The 17,902-nt window shown below is 40.6% G+C and overlaps 1 protein-coding gene across 2 annotated transcripts in view; it reads left to right on the forward strand.

Annotated features, from left to right (window-relative positions):
- Positions 1–17,902, forward strand: part of LOC109927406 (limbin) — a 161,807-nt gene that overhangs the window by 57,311 nt on the left and 86,594 nt on the right. For both annotated transcript variants that reach the window (XM_048605505.1, XM_048605510.1), the window contains 2 exons: positions 11,551–11,790; positions 12,932–13,107. In XM_048605505.1, coding sequence (XP_048461462.1) covers positions 11,551–11,790; positions 12,932–13,107 — 416 coding nt within the window. The remainder of the gene's footprint in view (positions 1–11,550; positions 11,791–12,931; positions 13,108–17,902) is intronic.

The raw sequence follows: 17,902 nt of genomic DNA on the forward strand, positions 1-17,902 counted from the left end.
TACGTAAGAGGTTAGCATATTGACACATGCTGATTAGCCTGAGAAACAAGGTTTAATGCATGTAAATACTTAAAAGTTTAGATAACTGGATTGCAAATACGTTACTGTAATTAAAAGGTGAATGCTTAACAAAAATATGCCTAGCACATTTTAAAGTCAAGTATTCTCAGTGAACTTAGTTTTCATGTTATTTCTATTCAGTTTTGCTGTATGCATGTTCAAAGAGTTGCTATGTCATACAGACTGAATACTAGAAACATGTGTTTCTGTACATTGCTGTGGGAATGATTTAGAAACAGCCTGTGATAATATGCTTGATAAAACGTTCACGATGGTTCCTTTCACATTCACCTGATCTTTTCCTGCTAAATGTCACAGGAGCTCTATAATGTTTTTTCTTGCATGTAGTCACTTAGCTTTCAGAGTAGAAGGCTTGCTCCTGCAAAATTAACATGATAGAACACAAAATAAATGTGATATTAAAAACAGAAAATGATCAAAATACACAGCAAGTTGGGCAGCATCTATTGACCTGAAACATTAACTCTGTTTCTCTCTGTACTGTTGCCATCTGACATATTAAGTGTTTTGCAGCATTTTGTTTCTGCTTTTATTTCTGATCTGCATGAAGTGCAGGGTTTTACTTTTAACAAACTATGTTTGCAGGTTTACAAAATAAGACATTTGTAGAAGAACATCTAGTCCAGTTGACCCTGGTCCTTGCTTATGAGGTGATCTGTCAGATCAAATTCTAATTAGAAAGATGGTGGTAACTTCAGAACAGAGACAATGTAGAACCATATGGTGCACACTTTAAAAGCTTTTGTTTTCAAGGTACAGATGTGTAGTTTGTCATTTTGCAGATGTGCAACAGTAACAGTTTCTAATGACAATGACAGCCTGCATTTATGTGGAATGTAAGATCTCCCAAAGCTTTTCAGTGAGTGTTGTCAAGCAAATTGGATTTAAGACGTAGGGGAGATATTTTGGAGAATCACTGAAACCTTAATATAAGGGTATATTTTAAAGGGTGTTTGAAATGAAGAAAAAGTGGTTGAGCAGTGGGAGGAGTTCAAAACTTAGGGAAGAGACTGCTTCTATTTATATTCATTCATGAGATGTGGGCATTTCTGGTTAAACCAGCATTTGTTGCCTATCAGTGTTTCCCATTAGAAGGTGGTGATGAGCTGCTGCCCTCATTTGCCTCAGACTTTGGGATGTAGGTCCAACAACATGACTTTAGAAAGGGACTTCCAGGATTTTAACCACATGACAATGAAGGAATGGTGATATAGTTCTCAGTTAAGATTGTGCAGTTCAGATTTTGACAGTATATCTGTAAAACTAGATGAGGATAAAGAATTGTCTGGGCTCTCTCTTCATTCTCTTCCTTCAGTGTGGCTGAAGGACTTGCCTTCACGTGCATTGTTTGTTGTTCTCTGATTTTGTCAGGTCTTATCTGTTTCTTGCCTATTGAAAGATCATTGTGACTACCAAAGTGACTGGAACTCCCATTGCATCTTCTATAGCCCCATGTCAACAGTATTTATCATGTACATTGTCATCACCACATGAGTAGGATTTGCTCATTCTGGCAGGGGGTATCAACAGGATGATGATTTACGGCATTGATGACTGAAGAGTCAGGCATCAGAAGTTTTGCTTTCTGAAATGATGAAACTGGCCTGCACATTTTCAGGTTCAATCCTGAGTGTATCTCCTGGTTAGGAATTGGTTCATCCTCTTCTAGTATGAGTAGCGGAGGAATACGTTGTTATGAATACATGTGTAGAATACTCATGAATTGAAAAACAGTGCGTGGTCCTTTTAAGAGATTGTGCTTTGTCTGTGCTTGGGAGTTTGCAAGCAGGCGTGCACGGAGAGGGCCAGAATGGAAACATTTTGTACCCAACAACCAAGCAGCATTTTTACCAAGACAGCAGTTTTCAAATTTAGCCAATCAATTTAAACCAAGCCCTTAGATACTATAAACCTATCAAATTTAAATCTGATGGTGTTGACCACATCGAGTCAATCCTACGTAAGACATATTGTTATGTCATCACAGGATAAAGAAGGGGGCAGTTGGACAGAGACCCCAGAGCTCACCGTCATGTGCTCAGGTTAAGAACCCTCCGCTCTCGAGAGAAAGAGAAACTGGCTGTCGCAGTCATCTATCTATTAGAGAAAGCACCATCTATCTCTGGCATTTCTGCTAAGAGTCTTCACAGAGAAAACATTCCTGACAGCAGAATCAGTGGAAGGAAGACATTTGTGAAGTCATGGAAAAGGCAAAGCGTTCCAGAAGAAACAGTTTGTGCAAACTTGGAGAGATTAAGTTTTAATTTATCATTGTCTTATTAATTGGGTTTGTATAAGTGGGACTCATGTTTATTTGACCAGCATTCCAGTGGAATTTAGACCAGTTAGGGAGTAGTTAATAGTCTAGTGGGGAGTTGTTCGGTCTGTTAGTAATTCTGTTAATTTATTCATTATTAGCGTTACATAAATAAATTGTTTCCTTTTATGTATAAAGTAGATCAGGAATTTTCTTTTTCTTTAGCCACACTTTTAACAGATTACGAGGGGAAAGGCGAGCTTCTCTGGGTGTTTTAGGGGTATTTATTAGAACCTCTACTCCTGTCATAACAGTTTGGGGCTTACATTTTGGTTTAATCGTCAGAGGTGTTCAACCATCTCCCCCTCAGTAACAACACTATAAAACAGGTTAATGTCTAGGAAAAGCAGAAAAAGATCTTCATGAAAAGTGAATCAGAGATAGTAGGAACTGCAGAGGCTGGAGAATCCGAGACAACGAGGTGCAGAGCTGGATGAACACAGCGGGCCAAGCAGCATCATAGGAGCGATTGAAGGATCTAGGCCCGAAACGTCAGCCTTTCTGCTCCTATGATGCTGCTTGGCCTGCTGTGTTCATCCAGCTCTGCACCTAGTTTTCATGAAAAGCGATCAATTTCATATGAGAGGTGTGGGAAGATTTCACAAAATGTTGTCTCATTTTGCTTAGATGAAAGACCGTGTTCCTGGAGGAGCTGTGAGAGTTCCTCAAACAATGGAATATCCTTATCTTCTTGGCATGGAGAGTATTTTTTTTGCTTGGAATTCAGTGACTGGTAATCGCTGTCAAAAACCTAAACAAAATAAAACCCAAAGAACTGTGGATGTCGGAAATCAGAAATAAAATCAGAAATTGCTGGAAAATTTCAGCAGGCTTGGCAGTATCTGTGGAGAGAAAGCAGAGTTACTGCCTGACCTGCTGAGCTTTTCCAGCAATTTCTGATTTTGTTGCTGTAGAAGACTAGTTGTACATAGCTTGTGAACACCACAAGCATTTGTTCTGATTCTGTAAGACATAAGTAAGCTCCTCAATAACTTTGTCATTGTGGGTGCATATTGTTTCAAAACAACATTTAACTGAAAGGATATATTTTCTAAACTCTGGATCTTCATACTTGATGGTGAAAGGCATACACTTTTGAGTCATCATAAATTAACTAGATCAAGAAAACATTGAACATTAAAGTTCTTCAATTTCAAGGTTGCTGACCAAAACTCCTGGTCCAGATTATCATCGTCTGTTAGCTGGTCAAGAATATCCACTTGACTAAAAAAGTGTATAATTCCCATGTTTCCTTGTTTAATTTGCTGGATTCTCCTATATTCAGGAGTGATCTGTTTGATTTATTTTGAAGAGGAGATCTTGCATTGCAGAATTGCTGACAATGATCAAATCTGCCACAGTGAAACCATGTGTTGACTAATCTTATCCCTGGTATTACTGCTTTGCACCACAACACCAACATTTCAAATTGGTGGCTCTTGCCTTTTCCCCAATTCTTGTTGACTTCTTGTTGGGAAGGGAGAACATATGTATGCCTAGCCTACAGAAAATCTGTGTAGGATTATGGGCTCCAACACTGGGTGGATTTGCAGCCTTGTTCAAAGGCACTCTGTGCTTAATTGAGAGATGTAGCATCAGCAAGAGGGAGCTACTGCTCTGCCCATGCTACAATCTTATCCCGAATTATCATTTTGAGTAAATTGATTGGCTAGATTTATCCTTACACCTTATCCTTTTTACAATCAAAATATATTCCTTCGAGTCTTTACTCAAGTAATTTTCTGAAGAAAATCCAAATCCACGCTTGCTCAGGTACATGAAGTAAAGTCCTACTGCGCAGTCAGATTTTGCACCTTACATTATGCATTTTGCTGTTTTACTTAGTGTAATACGTCGTGGTATCTCAAGACTCTTCTTATCAATCATCTTGAATGTACAACAGAGTCAGCTGGAGATTGAGGAGTGTTTTCTCTGGCTCAGTATTAAAACCACAGGATTTTTCCAGCTATTGTTCCCATTCCCCTTCAGATTGTCTGTCTATCTTTTCGAATCATTTTCAACCCTCCTAGTCACAATCCCACCCCCAATACAAGATGACTTATGCATCTCGCTAGCTGTGTGTGTACAAGTTGAGATATTATATCATGTGACCAAATGTGTCGACTTTCATTTTGTTTCTCTGACCCATTTCAAACCCACATCTGAGAAAGTGATAATTCTCTTTGTGGATGTGGATTAGAGTAAATTGTGGCTTTCTAGCAGACTGATGAAAGTGTTTTCTTTCTTTGAGGGAAAATGGCCAGATTGGTTTGGCAGAAAAAGGAAGCCCCATTGGAGCTACAGATTTTTAAAAATTATCAGTCAGAATGTGTGACCCTCTGTTTAGTTGTCGAGCTTGTTAGGAATGTACAGATTTTCAGTGTCTGTGACAGGAGTTATTATTTCCAGCACCATTTTACTACCCATCATAAACCAAACAACAGGCATGGGGATGGTCTGTGTGTTTTCTTAAGGGATTCATTTTTAAAAAATTGATACTTAGAGACGCGGTGGCTCAGTGGTTAGCACTGCTGCCTCACAGCACCAGAGACCTGGGTTCAATTCCAGCCTTGGGTGCCTGCCTGTGTGGAGTTTGCACGTTCTCCCTGGGTCCATGTGGGTTTCCTCCGGGTGCTCCAGTTCCCCTCCCCACAGTCCAAAGATGTGCAGGTTAGGTGGATTGGCCATGGGAAATGCAGGGTTACCTGGCTAGGGTTGGTGGGGGTGGTGGGTCTGAGTGGGATCCTCTTCGGAGGGTCAGTGCGGACTTGAATGGCTTGCTTCCATGTTGTAAGGATTATATGATAGAGTCACTAGGGTTTTTAACAGCATGGAAAGAGACCATTTGGCTCAGCGTGTCGCACTGGTCATCAACATGCATCTATTCTCATCCCCATTTCCAGCACTTGGCCCATAGCCTTGTGTGTTATGGCATTTCAAGAGGTCATCGAAATAGTTTTTAAATTACTTGAGGGCATTTCCCCCTCCACTATGCTTCTAGGCATTGCATTCTAGATATCCACAACCCTCTGGGTGAAAATGTGTTCCCTCAGATCCTTTTTAAACCTCCTGTTCCTTACCTTAGAACTGGTTATTGACCCCTCCAATCAGGGGAAACATTACTGCTTCTCTATCCTACCTATGCCCCTTCAGATTTTGTACACTTCAATTGGATCTCTGTAGCCCTCATCTTTCTCTGCTCTGAGGAAAGCCATCCCAGCCTATCTAGTCTCTTTTCATAGCTGATTTACTCCACCCAAGCAACATCCTGGTGAATCTCTACTGCACTGCCTTTTGTGCAGTCGCATCCTTCCTATATTGTAGCAGCCTGAACTGTGCACAGTACTCCAGCTGTGGCCTGACTCATGCTAGGCAGCTCTATCATAACCTCCTCGCCGTTGTATATAATGCCTTAAATAACTAAGGCAAGTTTCCTTTATGCCGTCTGAACTACCTTATCTACCTGTCCTTCTGCCTTCAAGGATCTGTGGACATATGTACACCAAAGTCCCTCTGATCCTCTGTATTTCCTAGGGTCCTATCATTCAACATGTCCTCCTTTGCCTTGTTAGTCCTCCTAAAACACATCACCTCACACTCAAGATTTGCTACTGTTCAGCCCATCTGACCACCCCACGTATTTCGCTTATAGTCTGAGGCTTTCCTCCTTGCTGTTTACCACACCACCAATTTCATGCCATCTGTTGATTATACCTTTATTCATTCATGTCTAGATCATTAATCATAGAATCATAGAAGCCCTACAGTGCAGAAAGAGGTTATTCGTCCCATCGTGTCTGCACCGACCCTCCAAAAAGCATTCCACCCAGACCCATACCTTAACCCTATCCCTGTAACCCCACATTCCCCATGGCTAACTCACCTAGCCTGCACATAGCTGGACACTATGGGCAATTTAGCACGGCCAATCCACCTAACCTGCGCATTGTTAGCCTGTGGGAGGAAACGGGAGCACCCGGTGGAAACCCACACAGACACAGAGAATGTGTAAACTCCACACAGGCAGGCACCCAAGGTTGGAATCGAGCCCAGGTGCTGTGAGGCAGCAGTGCTAATCACTGAGCCACCGTGCCATAATGTACACAGTGAACAGCAAGTGATCCTGAAACCTGGACACAGGTTTCCAGTCAGAGAGCCACAGAGGTCTACACCACAGTTATAAAAACATCCTTCAACATTCAACCTCTGCTTCCTGCCACTAAGCCAATTTTTGATCAAATTTCCTGGGATCTTAAATGTGTTTTAGCATTGCGCTGAAACTCATTGTGCTTAATTTCAGTCAATTATACATTAAATGGTTCCAAACTGAAGTAAGCAATGGGTTTGACTCAGTCATTGCTTCAGTATAGCTTATCTGTGTGTAACTGGCTAAATGATGACTGTCGAATCACATCCCTATAATGTAATGCTTACGTTGCTGTATTAGTAATTTAGTCAGCCTGATTAACAAAACCAAGAATATTCACTCACATCTCACCAAGGCAGTTTCTAAGTCGATGAAGACCATATTGCCTGGAGTTTAGAAAGGTACAAGGTGATCTAATAAATCATATATAATCCTTAAGGGTTTGACAGGGTAGATGTCAAGAAAATAGGCTAAATTCTGTCACAGAATTGGAGGTCAAGTTGAAGAAATTCAGACTGAAAACTGTCCTGACATGGAACTAATATTGCCCTGCCTGTGGACAAACTACACCTGAGCAGCATACAGCTCAGTGTATGGAGGTGGGTAATCACTTTGACCAATTAGGATGTTAATTGGGGTCCATTTTCAGAACACATTGGTGTTTTCCCAATGTTCCCCCATGTTCCCATTGCCCTTGTCCTTCTAGATGGCTGTGGCCATGGGTTTGGAAGGTGCAGTCTAAAGATCTAATGACCTACTCCTAAGTCCTATGTTCTTTTAAATTCTCTGAAGCTTCCAAGAGTGTTTCTGTTTTGAGGTATTGTAGTCTGTGTCATCACAAAGTCTATATCTTAAAATGGAAATAAACACGATAGTTGGAGCTTAGTTTAGAGAAGAGTGAAATGATGCACTTTGGAAGAACTGTTGAGAAAAGTCTATATCCTGTAAGTGGAATGGTTTTGGAAAATGTAACAAGCAGAGATATCATGGTGATTGTATGTACAAATCCTTAACGTTCTTCAAAAGGCAGTTAAAAATCCATGTTGGGTGCTGGGTTTATAAGCAGAATGATGAATATAAAACTAAAGAGATCATTGCCAGACTTTATAAAACTCTAATTATTCCTGTGGACAATTCAGGAAAACTTTAAAAGTTCGGAGATGATTTACCAACATACTAACAGAGCTGGTGACTTCAGAAGGCAAGAAGTTCTAAATAGGATAGGTTTTGCTAAGAGCAGTTCGAAAAGCTTATTCCCTCCTGTAAATTTAAAAACAACCAGAAATCAGAGATTCAGAATCATTGCCAAAATATCAAGAGTTGAGATTTTTTTTTCCCTTGGATGTTGTCAGGATTTGGAATGCTCTGCCTGAAAAAAATGACAACTGATCCTATAAATAATAATGACTAGGGAATTGGGTAGATAATTAAGGGTAAGGAACTGTGTGGGCAAATAGGAAAATGAGATGAAGCACAGATGCTTTAAGAGATGGATTTGAAAGAATGGGCCAAATGACAAGCTGTGTGGATGCAATGATGACCAGCTAACCATTATTTGCTTTGCCAATTGCAGTCTTAAACTAGTTCAGCCAAAGATTTCTTTAGTTGTCTTAAATGGAGAGGTAATGAAGTATTGCTTTAAATGGATCACAAGATACTGAGTCTGGGGCGTTATGGTGTTTTTCGACCTAACCGGAATTAGCAACTGCTATCCCTAATGACATTGAATGTCTGGACTCTTGATCCTGTAAGATTGATCTGTTTACTGTGTACCACTGCTATTCAACAGCAAATATACCTGAAATCAGCCTTCCCTACTGCTATTTTATCACGTTTTCATCAACCTGTTCACAGATGTTATGACTCCCCTCCAGGGCAAATGTACTTTGAACCCAGGTATTTTAGCCCAGAGGTGGGAACCTGCATACTGCAGTACCAAGAGACCTCGAATGCTATTTTATGAATGGAGTCATGCTAGAAAACCTTGAATTCCAGAATATTCCGCCAACTTATTTGGATTAATCTTCTGTGAATTCTTCACAGATTTGAATTATCAGCCCACTGCTAATGAAATTTCATGAAGAGACAAAATTTTCCGTCAAGCAGCTAAATTGTAGAAAGAATTTGTCAGATTTGCTTTCATTAGCTGACTTAAATTTTTGAAATTCTAAAATTACTTCCAATTGCATTGACACTTCAAAATAATCTAATATATATTTAACTGAGAAATATGTGATTCATTCAAATAGACATTGCTGTGCATTTCATCCACATGATCTCCATTTCAATATAATACAACCTCCTGGCTCCACCTTCTCTCGATGTAATAAAAGGAAAGTCTATTCTGATTAAGCTCAGACCAACAGTGTAGTGTGGGCTAAGTAGTGATGTGAAGGTTATCTATACAAATGTAAAACTCGACTGGTATTTTGTGAAAATGATGTGCTTCTTTCAATTAATTGTAAAATAAGAAGTGAGTAAGGTGGCAACTATGACAGAATAAGTTGAGCGGGCAGGTTGAATTTAAAAAAAGCATAAAAGGCTTCATGAATAGAGGCATGGAGTATGAACATAAGGAAGTTATATCAAACATTAAAGAACCATGTGATAGGCCCTGGCTGGAATATTGTGTCCAATTCTGGGCCGTTTATTTTAAGAAAATAAGTATAGTCTGACTAGCATAGAGACAGGGATGTACCCACTCAGTTCCTCACCCTCAATTATTTGCCCAATTCCCTAGTCAATATTATTTATGGGATAAGTTCTCATTTTTTTTGTTCAGGCAGAGCATTCCAAATCCTGACAACATCCAAGTTATATTAAAAGGAAATTCTCAACTCTTGATATTTTGGCAATGATTTGCATCTCTGTTTTCTGGTCATTTTCAAATTTACAGGAGGGAATAAGTTTTCTCGAACTACTCTCAGCAAAACTTAAGTTACCTGGAGAATCTGGAGTCCTTTTCCTTAGAATAGAGAGCATTTAAGAGGATGTTTGATAAAATGTTCAAAATCACGAAGAGTTTTGATCTAGCAATTGAGGATAGATTACAGCAGAAGTGTTGGCAAGTGGGCATGGATTTAAGTAAGTTGACAAAATAACCAACGGGTGAGATGAGGAAAACGACTATTATGCAATAACTTCGAGCTGGAATGAATTGCCTGACGGGGTTGTGAAAGCAGATTCAATAGCAAACTTCAGGTTAGAACTGGATAAATATTTGATGGATGGGGTTTGCCCTGAAGACAAAACTTTGGAAACTTTAATGTGATCTCAATTTCATTGACAACTACACAATGCACTTGCAATATCACACTAAACCAAATAAAGATGGACCACACACACAGCATTAAAAGAAATGTTTACCAAGTTGTAACAAGGCTTTCATCCATAGAAAAGTCTAGACTGAACTATTTCTTATATTTCAGTAATAATATTATCTGTGTGACCGCATGCATATTTTACTGTCTTTTTTTTTTGGTATAAAATTTGTGAGGCTTCAATTCTTTTGAAGGGTTTCACAAAGTGGCAAATTGCCCAAGCTTTTCTGTTCAATGACTTTCTAGTTCCCATGGGTTTGACAAGGCCCTGCCTGTGATGTAGGGTCTCAAAATGCACCTCATCTTCTATGAGTACGTTCTGGGCTGGCTTTTTCAGGGGGGCGGGGAAAGGGAGAATATTACTGCTCACCTCATGGATAGCGTTTAACCTGAGGAAGTTTAAGTCAGGCTGTTATGCAGCATTAAGGCACTGCGGGTTGGACTGAACAAGGGGAGGGTTCCACTATTGCCCCTCAGCGTGGAGTCTTCTACTCCCAGCAATAATGTTTGAAGCTGGGAAGGCTACTTAATTAGGCAGAATGGTAGTGGATCCGAACCTTGGTGTCTGTTCATCTCTGTTACAATTGTGTCCTGAGCAGGAAGGCCCATGGTTGGCCATTGAAGAACTACTTAAGGGCCTCTGCCTGCAACCACTGGAAGAACCCAATTGCAGGCAGGCCTGCTGGGATACAATGATGGCTGCTATTCCTGCTGCTGATCTGGGTAGCTTGTTGTCTCTCAGGCTGGATTCGTTCTGATTGAAGGCAGTCAATATCTGGTTGAGCGATGGACAGAAGGCAAGGATGTGCCATCTGGGAGCCAACCTGATATGACCCCCTCCAACCTGAGAACTGCACCCCCCACCCCCAACTTCCCTTTGCCACATTCATCACCTCCGCCCGTGGACCCCTGGCAGCAGGGTCTCCTCAGTGGCACTGCTCAGCACAGGAACTGCCAGTAACCAGAACAGCCTCCTGTGGCTCGGTGGAACTTCTGCCCCAGAGTCTTGAGTCAAGATGAAGGTCTGCCAGTGGTCTCGCCAATCCCTCAGATATGAGAGGCACGCAGAGAAGACTGATGGTTCTTGTAGCCAGCTAGGTCACATGATCTTAAAGGCAGAACAGTTTGGGCACTGCTTGAGTTTTGGAGGCCGGATGGGGACGCTCAAAGAGAGGGAGTGAATGATCTGGAGGCAGGAGTTGTGCTCCTGATACCCACTGGGCACTCCCTGATTATTCCTGCCTTTTCATCCATTGTGTTAAAAGACTGTCTTCCCACTCTCTCACATCTTCCACTGCTGACTGTGTAATGGCAGTGGAGATAGGCCGGTCAGTGTATTACCTACTTCATTCACCACCCTTCCCCTTCCCCTCCCCCCTCACCCACCCATTATGGGCATCATGGCCGGAGTGGGCAAGAAGAAGAAGGGCAAGTCAACTTGCATATGTAATGTCCGTGTCACCTTCAAAAACATGTCCAGTAGGTGCCCATAAAATTCAGCCTGTTGTCTTTGTTCAAGACTTGTTGTCTATCAGGTTTTCTCTAATGATTTTAGTAGCAGGTTCAGTCAAATAAAGTAGCAGCAAAGGTCAAGTCGGAGAAAAAAAGAAGAAAAGAAAGCTAGAGGAGTATTAAGAAGTTGGGTTTATGCTACATTTCATGCTTTTTTTTTGATGTTTGTTCAGCTGGCCTTGCAGTGCAGAAAGCAGCTGGAACAATTGCACACATGCGAGCAGAAGCAGCTGAAAGACTCACTTCAGATGACCCACGAAGAAGCTTCTGGAAAGGCCCGAAGAAAGTTGGTCGTGTGCCTAAGGCAGGCATTCCAAGCCATCATTTTTGACCAGTTGAAGGAGGTCATCAGACACGAGGAATTAGATGCAGCTTCAGCCGGCCAACTACTGCAGGCAAACTGGCACATTCAGGTAGAAAAATGTTGCAAGGTTATCAAGGGTGGGTAAAAATGCAGTATTGAGGTTACAGCCAGATCAGTCATGACCTTAATCAATAGTGGAACTGGCGCAAGAGGCTGAATGTCCAACTCATGCTCCAAATTTTTATGCATGGTACCATCCAAGTAGGATTCTGTAGAAAAATGTGATAATATGACAAAGTGAGCTATTTAAAAAGGAAGATTAATCTTGATTGTTTTTATTATCACACGAAGTGGGCACAGGGATTCATTTTTAGAACAGCCGGAAGATAACAATAGCAACGTTTTAAAGCATAATTTTATTCAAATGTCAGATTTGTCCAACAGATGCACTGCTGAATATAAGTTACCAATGAGCTAGTATACCCAAGCCTACGCACATCAATATCCTATATTTGCCATCGTCAATCCTAAAATTTACCCGTCTGTTCACAGGTCTGAGTGCAGATCAAGTCAGCAAACTTGATTTGAATAAATTTTGACCATAACAGTGTTTGATCTGCTGTAAATTAATGTTATTTCCCATCCTGGTGTCTCTCTGTTTGTTGTGATTGGACCTTGCTTCCAGAGGCAGTGCTCCTTGGAACTGTTACTATGGTGGCAGAGGTAGTGATAGATATTAATGAAGGATTTGAGGAATGCAAATATGCAAATACTTTGTGCTGAACCACGACTTCGTGTTCTCACAAGAATTGATGCCCAGTGGTTGTTCACTATGCTACTAACTTAAACTGGCTAGTTTGTTAAAACGGGGTGTTGATTTGTATGCAGATTAGGCCACTGGCCCTGCTTTTCTCCTGTGACCGTGCGCAAATTTAAAATGTCCTTTAGAACATTTAGCAGGGCTGTGATGGGAATGACTAGTCAGAATGCACTTGTTCAGGGACCTGTTGAATGTGTTCAGGCCGCTATGAAAGAGAAAATAATGTTAAACCTAATTAGCCCGTAGCTTTTGTTTCATAACTGTATATACATTATTAAACCAGAGGGTCTTGGACACAAGTGTCATAATTCTAGATCGTTTCAGTTCTTGAGAAACATGGTTACTTAATTTAAAATATGCACAAAGGTCTATGCATTTTCAATGACTGCACATATTCACACTTTAATCTGAATCTTGTGTTCTTTTCTAGTTTCAGTTGGAAACACTAATGGATCAGCAACTTGCTTTCCAGAGGAAAGTTCTTGATGAGGGCCTTGCTAAGAGAAAAAGTCTAGTCAACAGGATAAAGCGTGGTGCGAACCATAGCCGCAATCTCCTGAACACAGCTTCCCTCCATATTTCAGCCTTTGCCGACCTACTGAAAAAGTAAGACGTGGCTGTCATTGAAGCCAAATGTATAGCTTCAGTACCCAGCAGAGAATCGTTCACATTTTTATGTCAAGATTTCAGAAATGACAGATCTATCTGTGTAGATGAATTTATTCATTTTGTGACACAGAGCAAAAGCAATGGAGGTATGTACAGAATGTTGGTATAATACCGGAAAAGAACTCAAGATTTCAGTTAAAAGAATAGTTTGAAAAATGGGCAGGTACTGACTATCATTGATAAATAGAGTTGTAAGTATCTACGTCCCTGAGGAAATTATAATTATGACTAAATTTTATTCCATGAATATTGCAGCCTTTGTGGAGGGCATATGCAGATAATGTTATTGCATCCACTTACCCTCAAATGTCCCACTGTGTTTTTAAGTTTGTCCTGAAGTATAGTATAGTGTAGGAAATATGGCTACCAATTTACACACAGTCCGGCTCTACAAATGGCAATATAATAATGACCACATACAGGCCCAGATTTTCATTGCTATGTTGGGTGTGTAGAATTGATGATTATGGGGATAAGGAAGGAACATGAGTTGAGAATTATCAGATCAGCTACGATGATATTTAATGGTGGATCAGACTCAGTGGCTGACTTCCACTCTTCTATCTAATGATCTCAGGTGGGAGAAGTTCCAGGTCTGCGAACCTGAGCTTTAAAAATGGTTGCCCACGCTTCCTGTTTTCGCTCTGGTCAGCAGGCTGGATTTAGAATTGGGCCAGGCAACTCAAAGAGCAAAGGAGGCTGCTAGTTCCTGAGCTGGGCTGCACAGAGAGGGTGCCTGGGGATTGCAGCACTCTGTTCAGTATTTAGAAACAAAGATTGAAACACACTGTGAGATAGTAAGAACTGCCGATGCTGGAGTCAGAGATAACACAGTGTGGAGTTGGAGGAACACAGTAGGTCAGGCAGCATCAGAGGAGCAGGAAAGCTGACGTTTCGGGTCAGAAACACACTGTACCTTGTCTTCTCACCACCTCATGCCAATACATGCCGCCTCCAAAGTCCCTCATCTTCTTTGTGCTGACCTATGCATCCATACCCATCCCCCATGATTCCTCATATCCCCACACTATCCTATGCCCATCAATCCATGGCCCATCATGTCCCAATAATCTCCACGACCCTTAGAAATCCCTACGCCAACATCATTTGCACCATCCATAATCCTTTTCTCACTGCGATAAGTCACCCAGTACCTGCTATGAGCAAATATCAGGAGGTATGCTGACAGAACATAACTTTGTGCTCATTGCTATAAGCAATTGGAGCTGTTGATCCAAAGGCTTACTTGATTGGCACCCCATTGGAGAAATACCAGTTTGGGAAATCAGTTGTGCAGCAAAGTTCCACTAATGGTTTATGTCAACACACAGTCAGGCATCCGCTCAGTAGCCAGTCAAAAGATTGTATGTGAGTAGTGACCATAATAGTTTATAATTACAAAATTGACCCATTTGATTCTACAAGTGAGTTAGGATCAAAGTCTTATGGTGTAATTATGAACATTCTCATAATCTTTCAGAACATTTGCTTTCTAACTTAAAAAGAAATTGACTCACATTTGGAATATTAAACTTAACAGCAAATTGTCCTTTTATGGTTAAAAACTACAGGTGGAACTTTTAAGTGTCAAACCTTTCACCACCACTTTGCTTCTGAAAGGGAAATGATATTAATAAAGTTTATATTCCGTGATATTTCCACTGTGTTACATGTCCCATTATGGTCAAATACCAGGGAAACATTTCCAGTGACTGAACGAAGGCGAGTAGCTAAAGTCATCCTGCTCCACTACGCAGGGACAATCGGTTACGTAGCTGGTTATAAATAGCTTGAGGCATCAAGGGTTGGCTTTACTTAAGAAGGCAAGACTCCATGAACTACCACAATTGGCGCAGGGATTGAATCCATGCTTTTGCTGTGATTCTGCTGTGACACTCTAGTCAAAAGAGCTAACCAACTTCCATATTAAAGTACCAATTTACATGTAGTGATAGTTGAGTTCTTGCATAACCTCGTGCCGTAGAAAATCACTTTATAGGGAAATCGCTATTCCTGTACAGCAGAAAGTTCACGTTATCCAAACAGTGTCCACTATTCATCAATCATGTTATAGCCAATTGGCATTAACGTTATAGCTGAAATACCTGAAATCCAGTTATGAAAAAAACATTTGCTTCAAATAGATTTCTTCATTTTAACGTAAAGATGGTAGGCCAGAAGTGCCATAACCAGTTTTTGTTTCTGTCAAATAAGCTCCAAAAATAAAAAAGAAACAAATTTGCAAATGTCTGTGATGTAGCATATGAAGAAATTGCAAATAATTGCACACTGCTGTGCACAGGCCAGTTAGAATACACAAGTACATTCATGAAAGCTGTGTCCAGAGGATGAAAGAGTGTCACATGTGATACAATTTTAAGAAATATTAAGATCAGCACTAAAAGGTGTCATGCTGCTGGATTGCTTTGTGTGGGTCATCCACACTTCATCCCACAATGGGTACGGAAGTGGGCACATTCAAGATGGGTATGGTTCCAGTTTTATTTTGTATTTAAACTTTTGATATAACCTCAACACACTGGCTCGGGGGTGGGAGCTTAAGATTCAGCCCAGTGATCTTTGAGTTGTATTGTGTGGGCAGACAAGTGTGTGAACATCTAATAGAGATATGAAATGCCATTTATTTTAAACTGGTTACTTTGGTAGAGGCATTAATCAGCCAGAGAGTTTCAGAGCAATGTGTGAAATGTTGCACACTAATTTTGGAGGAAACACGTAGTCAGATTTGGAGAGATGTTCAGGCCTTCCAATTAAAAACATAAATACTCTAGATACTTAAAGACACAAAGACAATTTTGTACATAAATTTAGTCAAATAATTATGAAATATGTCACTTTTAAAATATTTTTAATCTGGAGAAAAACCATTAATAAGCTTGCTAGGAATGAATTGTTAACATGATTTACACTTGCATCTCTATTGAAGAATAGTTCACTGTTTTCTTGTTTGGTGATTTTTATTTTTGTGTGAAGCAGCATATCTAAAATTAAAATGACAGTCAGCAGCTTGGAGTTGACTAATCACTGCAATCAAATCACTATTCATCAGTCTGTTCAGAAACCCTAGTAATACAATAGTGCCAAATTCAGATTTCTTTGTTGTAAATTTAGAAACATAGAAACTGGACTCCAGAGTAGCCCTTTGAGCCTGTTTCGCACTTGATCAGAGCTGATCTTCCATCTTAATGCCATATTCCCACTTTCTCTCCATTGTCTTTAAAATCTAAATATGTATTTACCTCTTTAGAGTCATACAGCATGGTAACAGACCCTTCGGTTCAACTCATCCACACTGACCAAACATCCCAGTCTGACCTAGTCCCATTTGCCAGCATTTGGCCCATGTCTGTCTAAACTTTTCCTATTCATATAGCCATCCAGATTCCTTTTGAATGTTGTAATTCTACCTGCCTCCACCACCAACTCTGGTATCTCATACCATACACGAGCCCCCTCAGTGTGACCCCTCGAGTTCTTTTTAAATATTTCCCCTCTTACCTTAAATCTATGTCCTCTAGTTTTGGTCTCCCATATTCTGGGGAAAAGACCTTGACTATTCACCCTATCCATGCCCTTCATGATTTTATAAACATCTATGAGGTCACCCCTCAGCCTCTGATGCTCCAGGGACAAATAGCCCCAACCTATTCAGCCTCTCTCTCTATAACTCAAGCCCTCCAGTCCTGACAACATCCTTGTAAATCTTTTCTGCATCCTCTCAAGTTTAACAACATCCTACCTATAGCAGGGAGACCAGAATTGAACACAGTATTCTAAAAGTGTACAGCTGCAATATGATTTCCCCTCTCCTATACTCAATGTTCTAACCAGTGAAGGCAGTGCACCAAATGTCTTCTTAACCATCCTGTCTACCTGTGACTTCACTTTCAAGAAACTTTGCACCTGCACCCCTAGGTCTATTTCTTGAATCTATTCCATGATTTGGCCTCTACAGCCTTCAGTGGTAGAGAATTCCACGGGTCTTTTGAGCAAAGAAGATCTTCCTCATCTTAGTCCTAAATAGTTTTAGACTCCCAACCAGGGCAAAACATCCTCCCTACATCTAGTTTGTCCAGCCCTGTCATAATGTAAATGTTTCAATCAGATGCCCTCTTATACTTATGAACTCTAGTAAATACAGGCCCATGATAGAAATGATTTGCATCCTTCCCAACCATCTTGTGTACAGCAAGGGAATAACACTTTGCATCGTGGTAATATTATTAGACCAGTGGCTGATGCTCTGGGGATATGAGCTCAATTCCCACCGATAGAGGTTAATTTTAATTAATTCACAAAAATCTGGGAAGGAAGTCTACTGTGCTTACTTGATCTTGCCTTACAGCAGTGAGATTGGTTCATACCCACCCACTGCAATCCATTGGTTTTCAAGGGCAGTTAGCAATGGGCAACAAATGTTGACTTTGCCAGTGATACACACATCCCTGGAGAAATCTTGTAAGAGTCTGAGCAATGCGAGGTGTGGGGCAGAATTGAACAAGATGTCTGGCAAGGCTTATCTTTACATCAGGAGTATTGCATGTCGTTCTTTATGTTTCTCACAAATGGTGTGGTGAATTTCTCATTAAGGCAGTGCTGAGTTACCAACAAAGTGGAATTATTACTTGTTAAATGTGTTGTTGATGATCCATCTCATTCATGTTTAACAAACTTGCTGAACAAACTAGAAAACTTTACACGGAAATCAGAG

This window comes from Rhincodon typus, chromosome 1, assembly GCF_021869965.1.
Source record: "Rhincodon typus isolate 14 chromosome 1, sRhiTyp1.1, whole genome shotgun sequence".
Lineage (NCBI taxonomy): Eukaryota > Metazoa > Chordata > Chondrichthyes > Orectolobiformes > Rhincodontidae > Rhincodon > Rhincodon typus.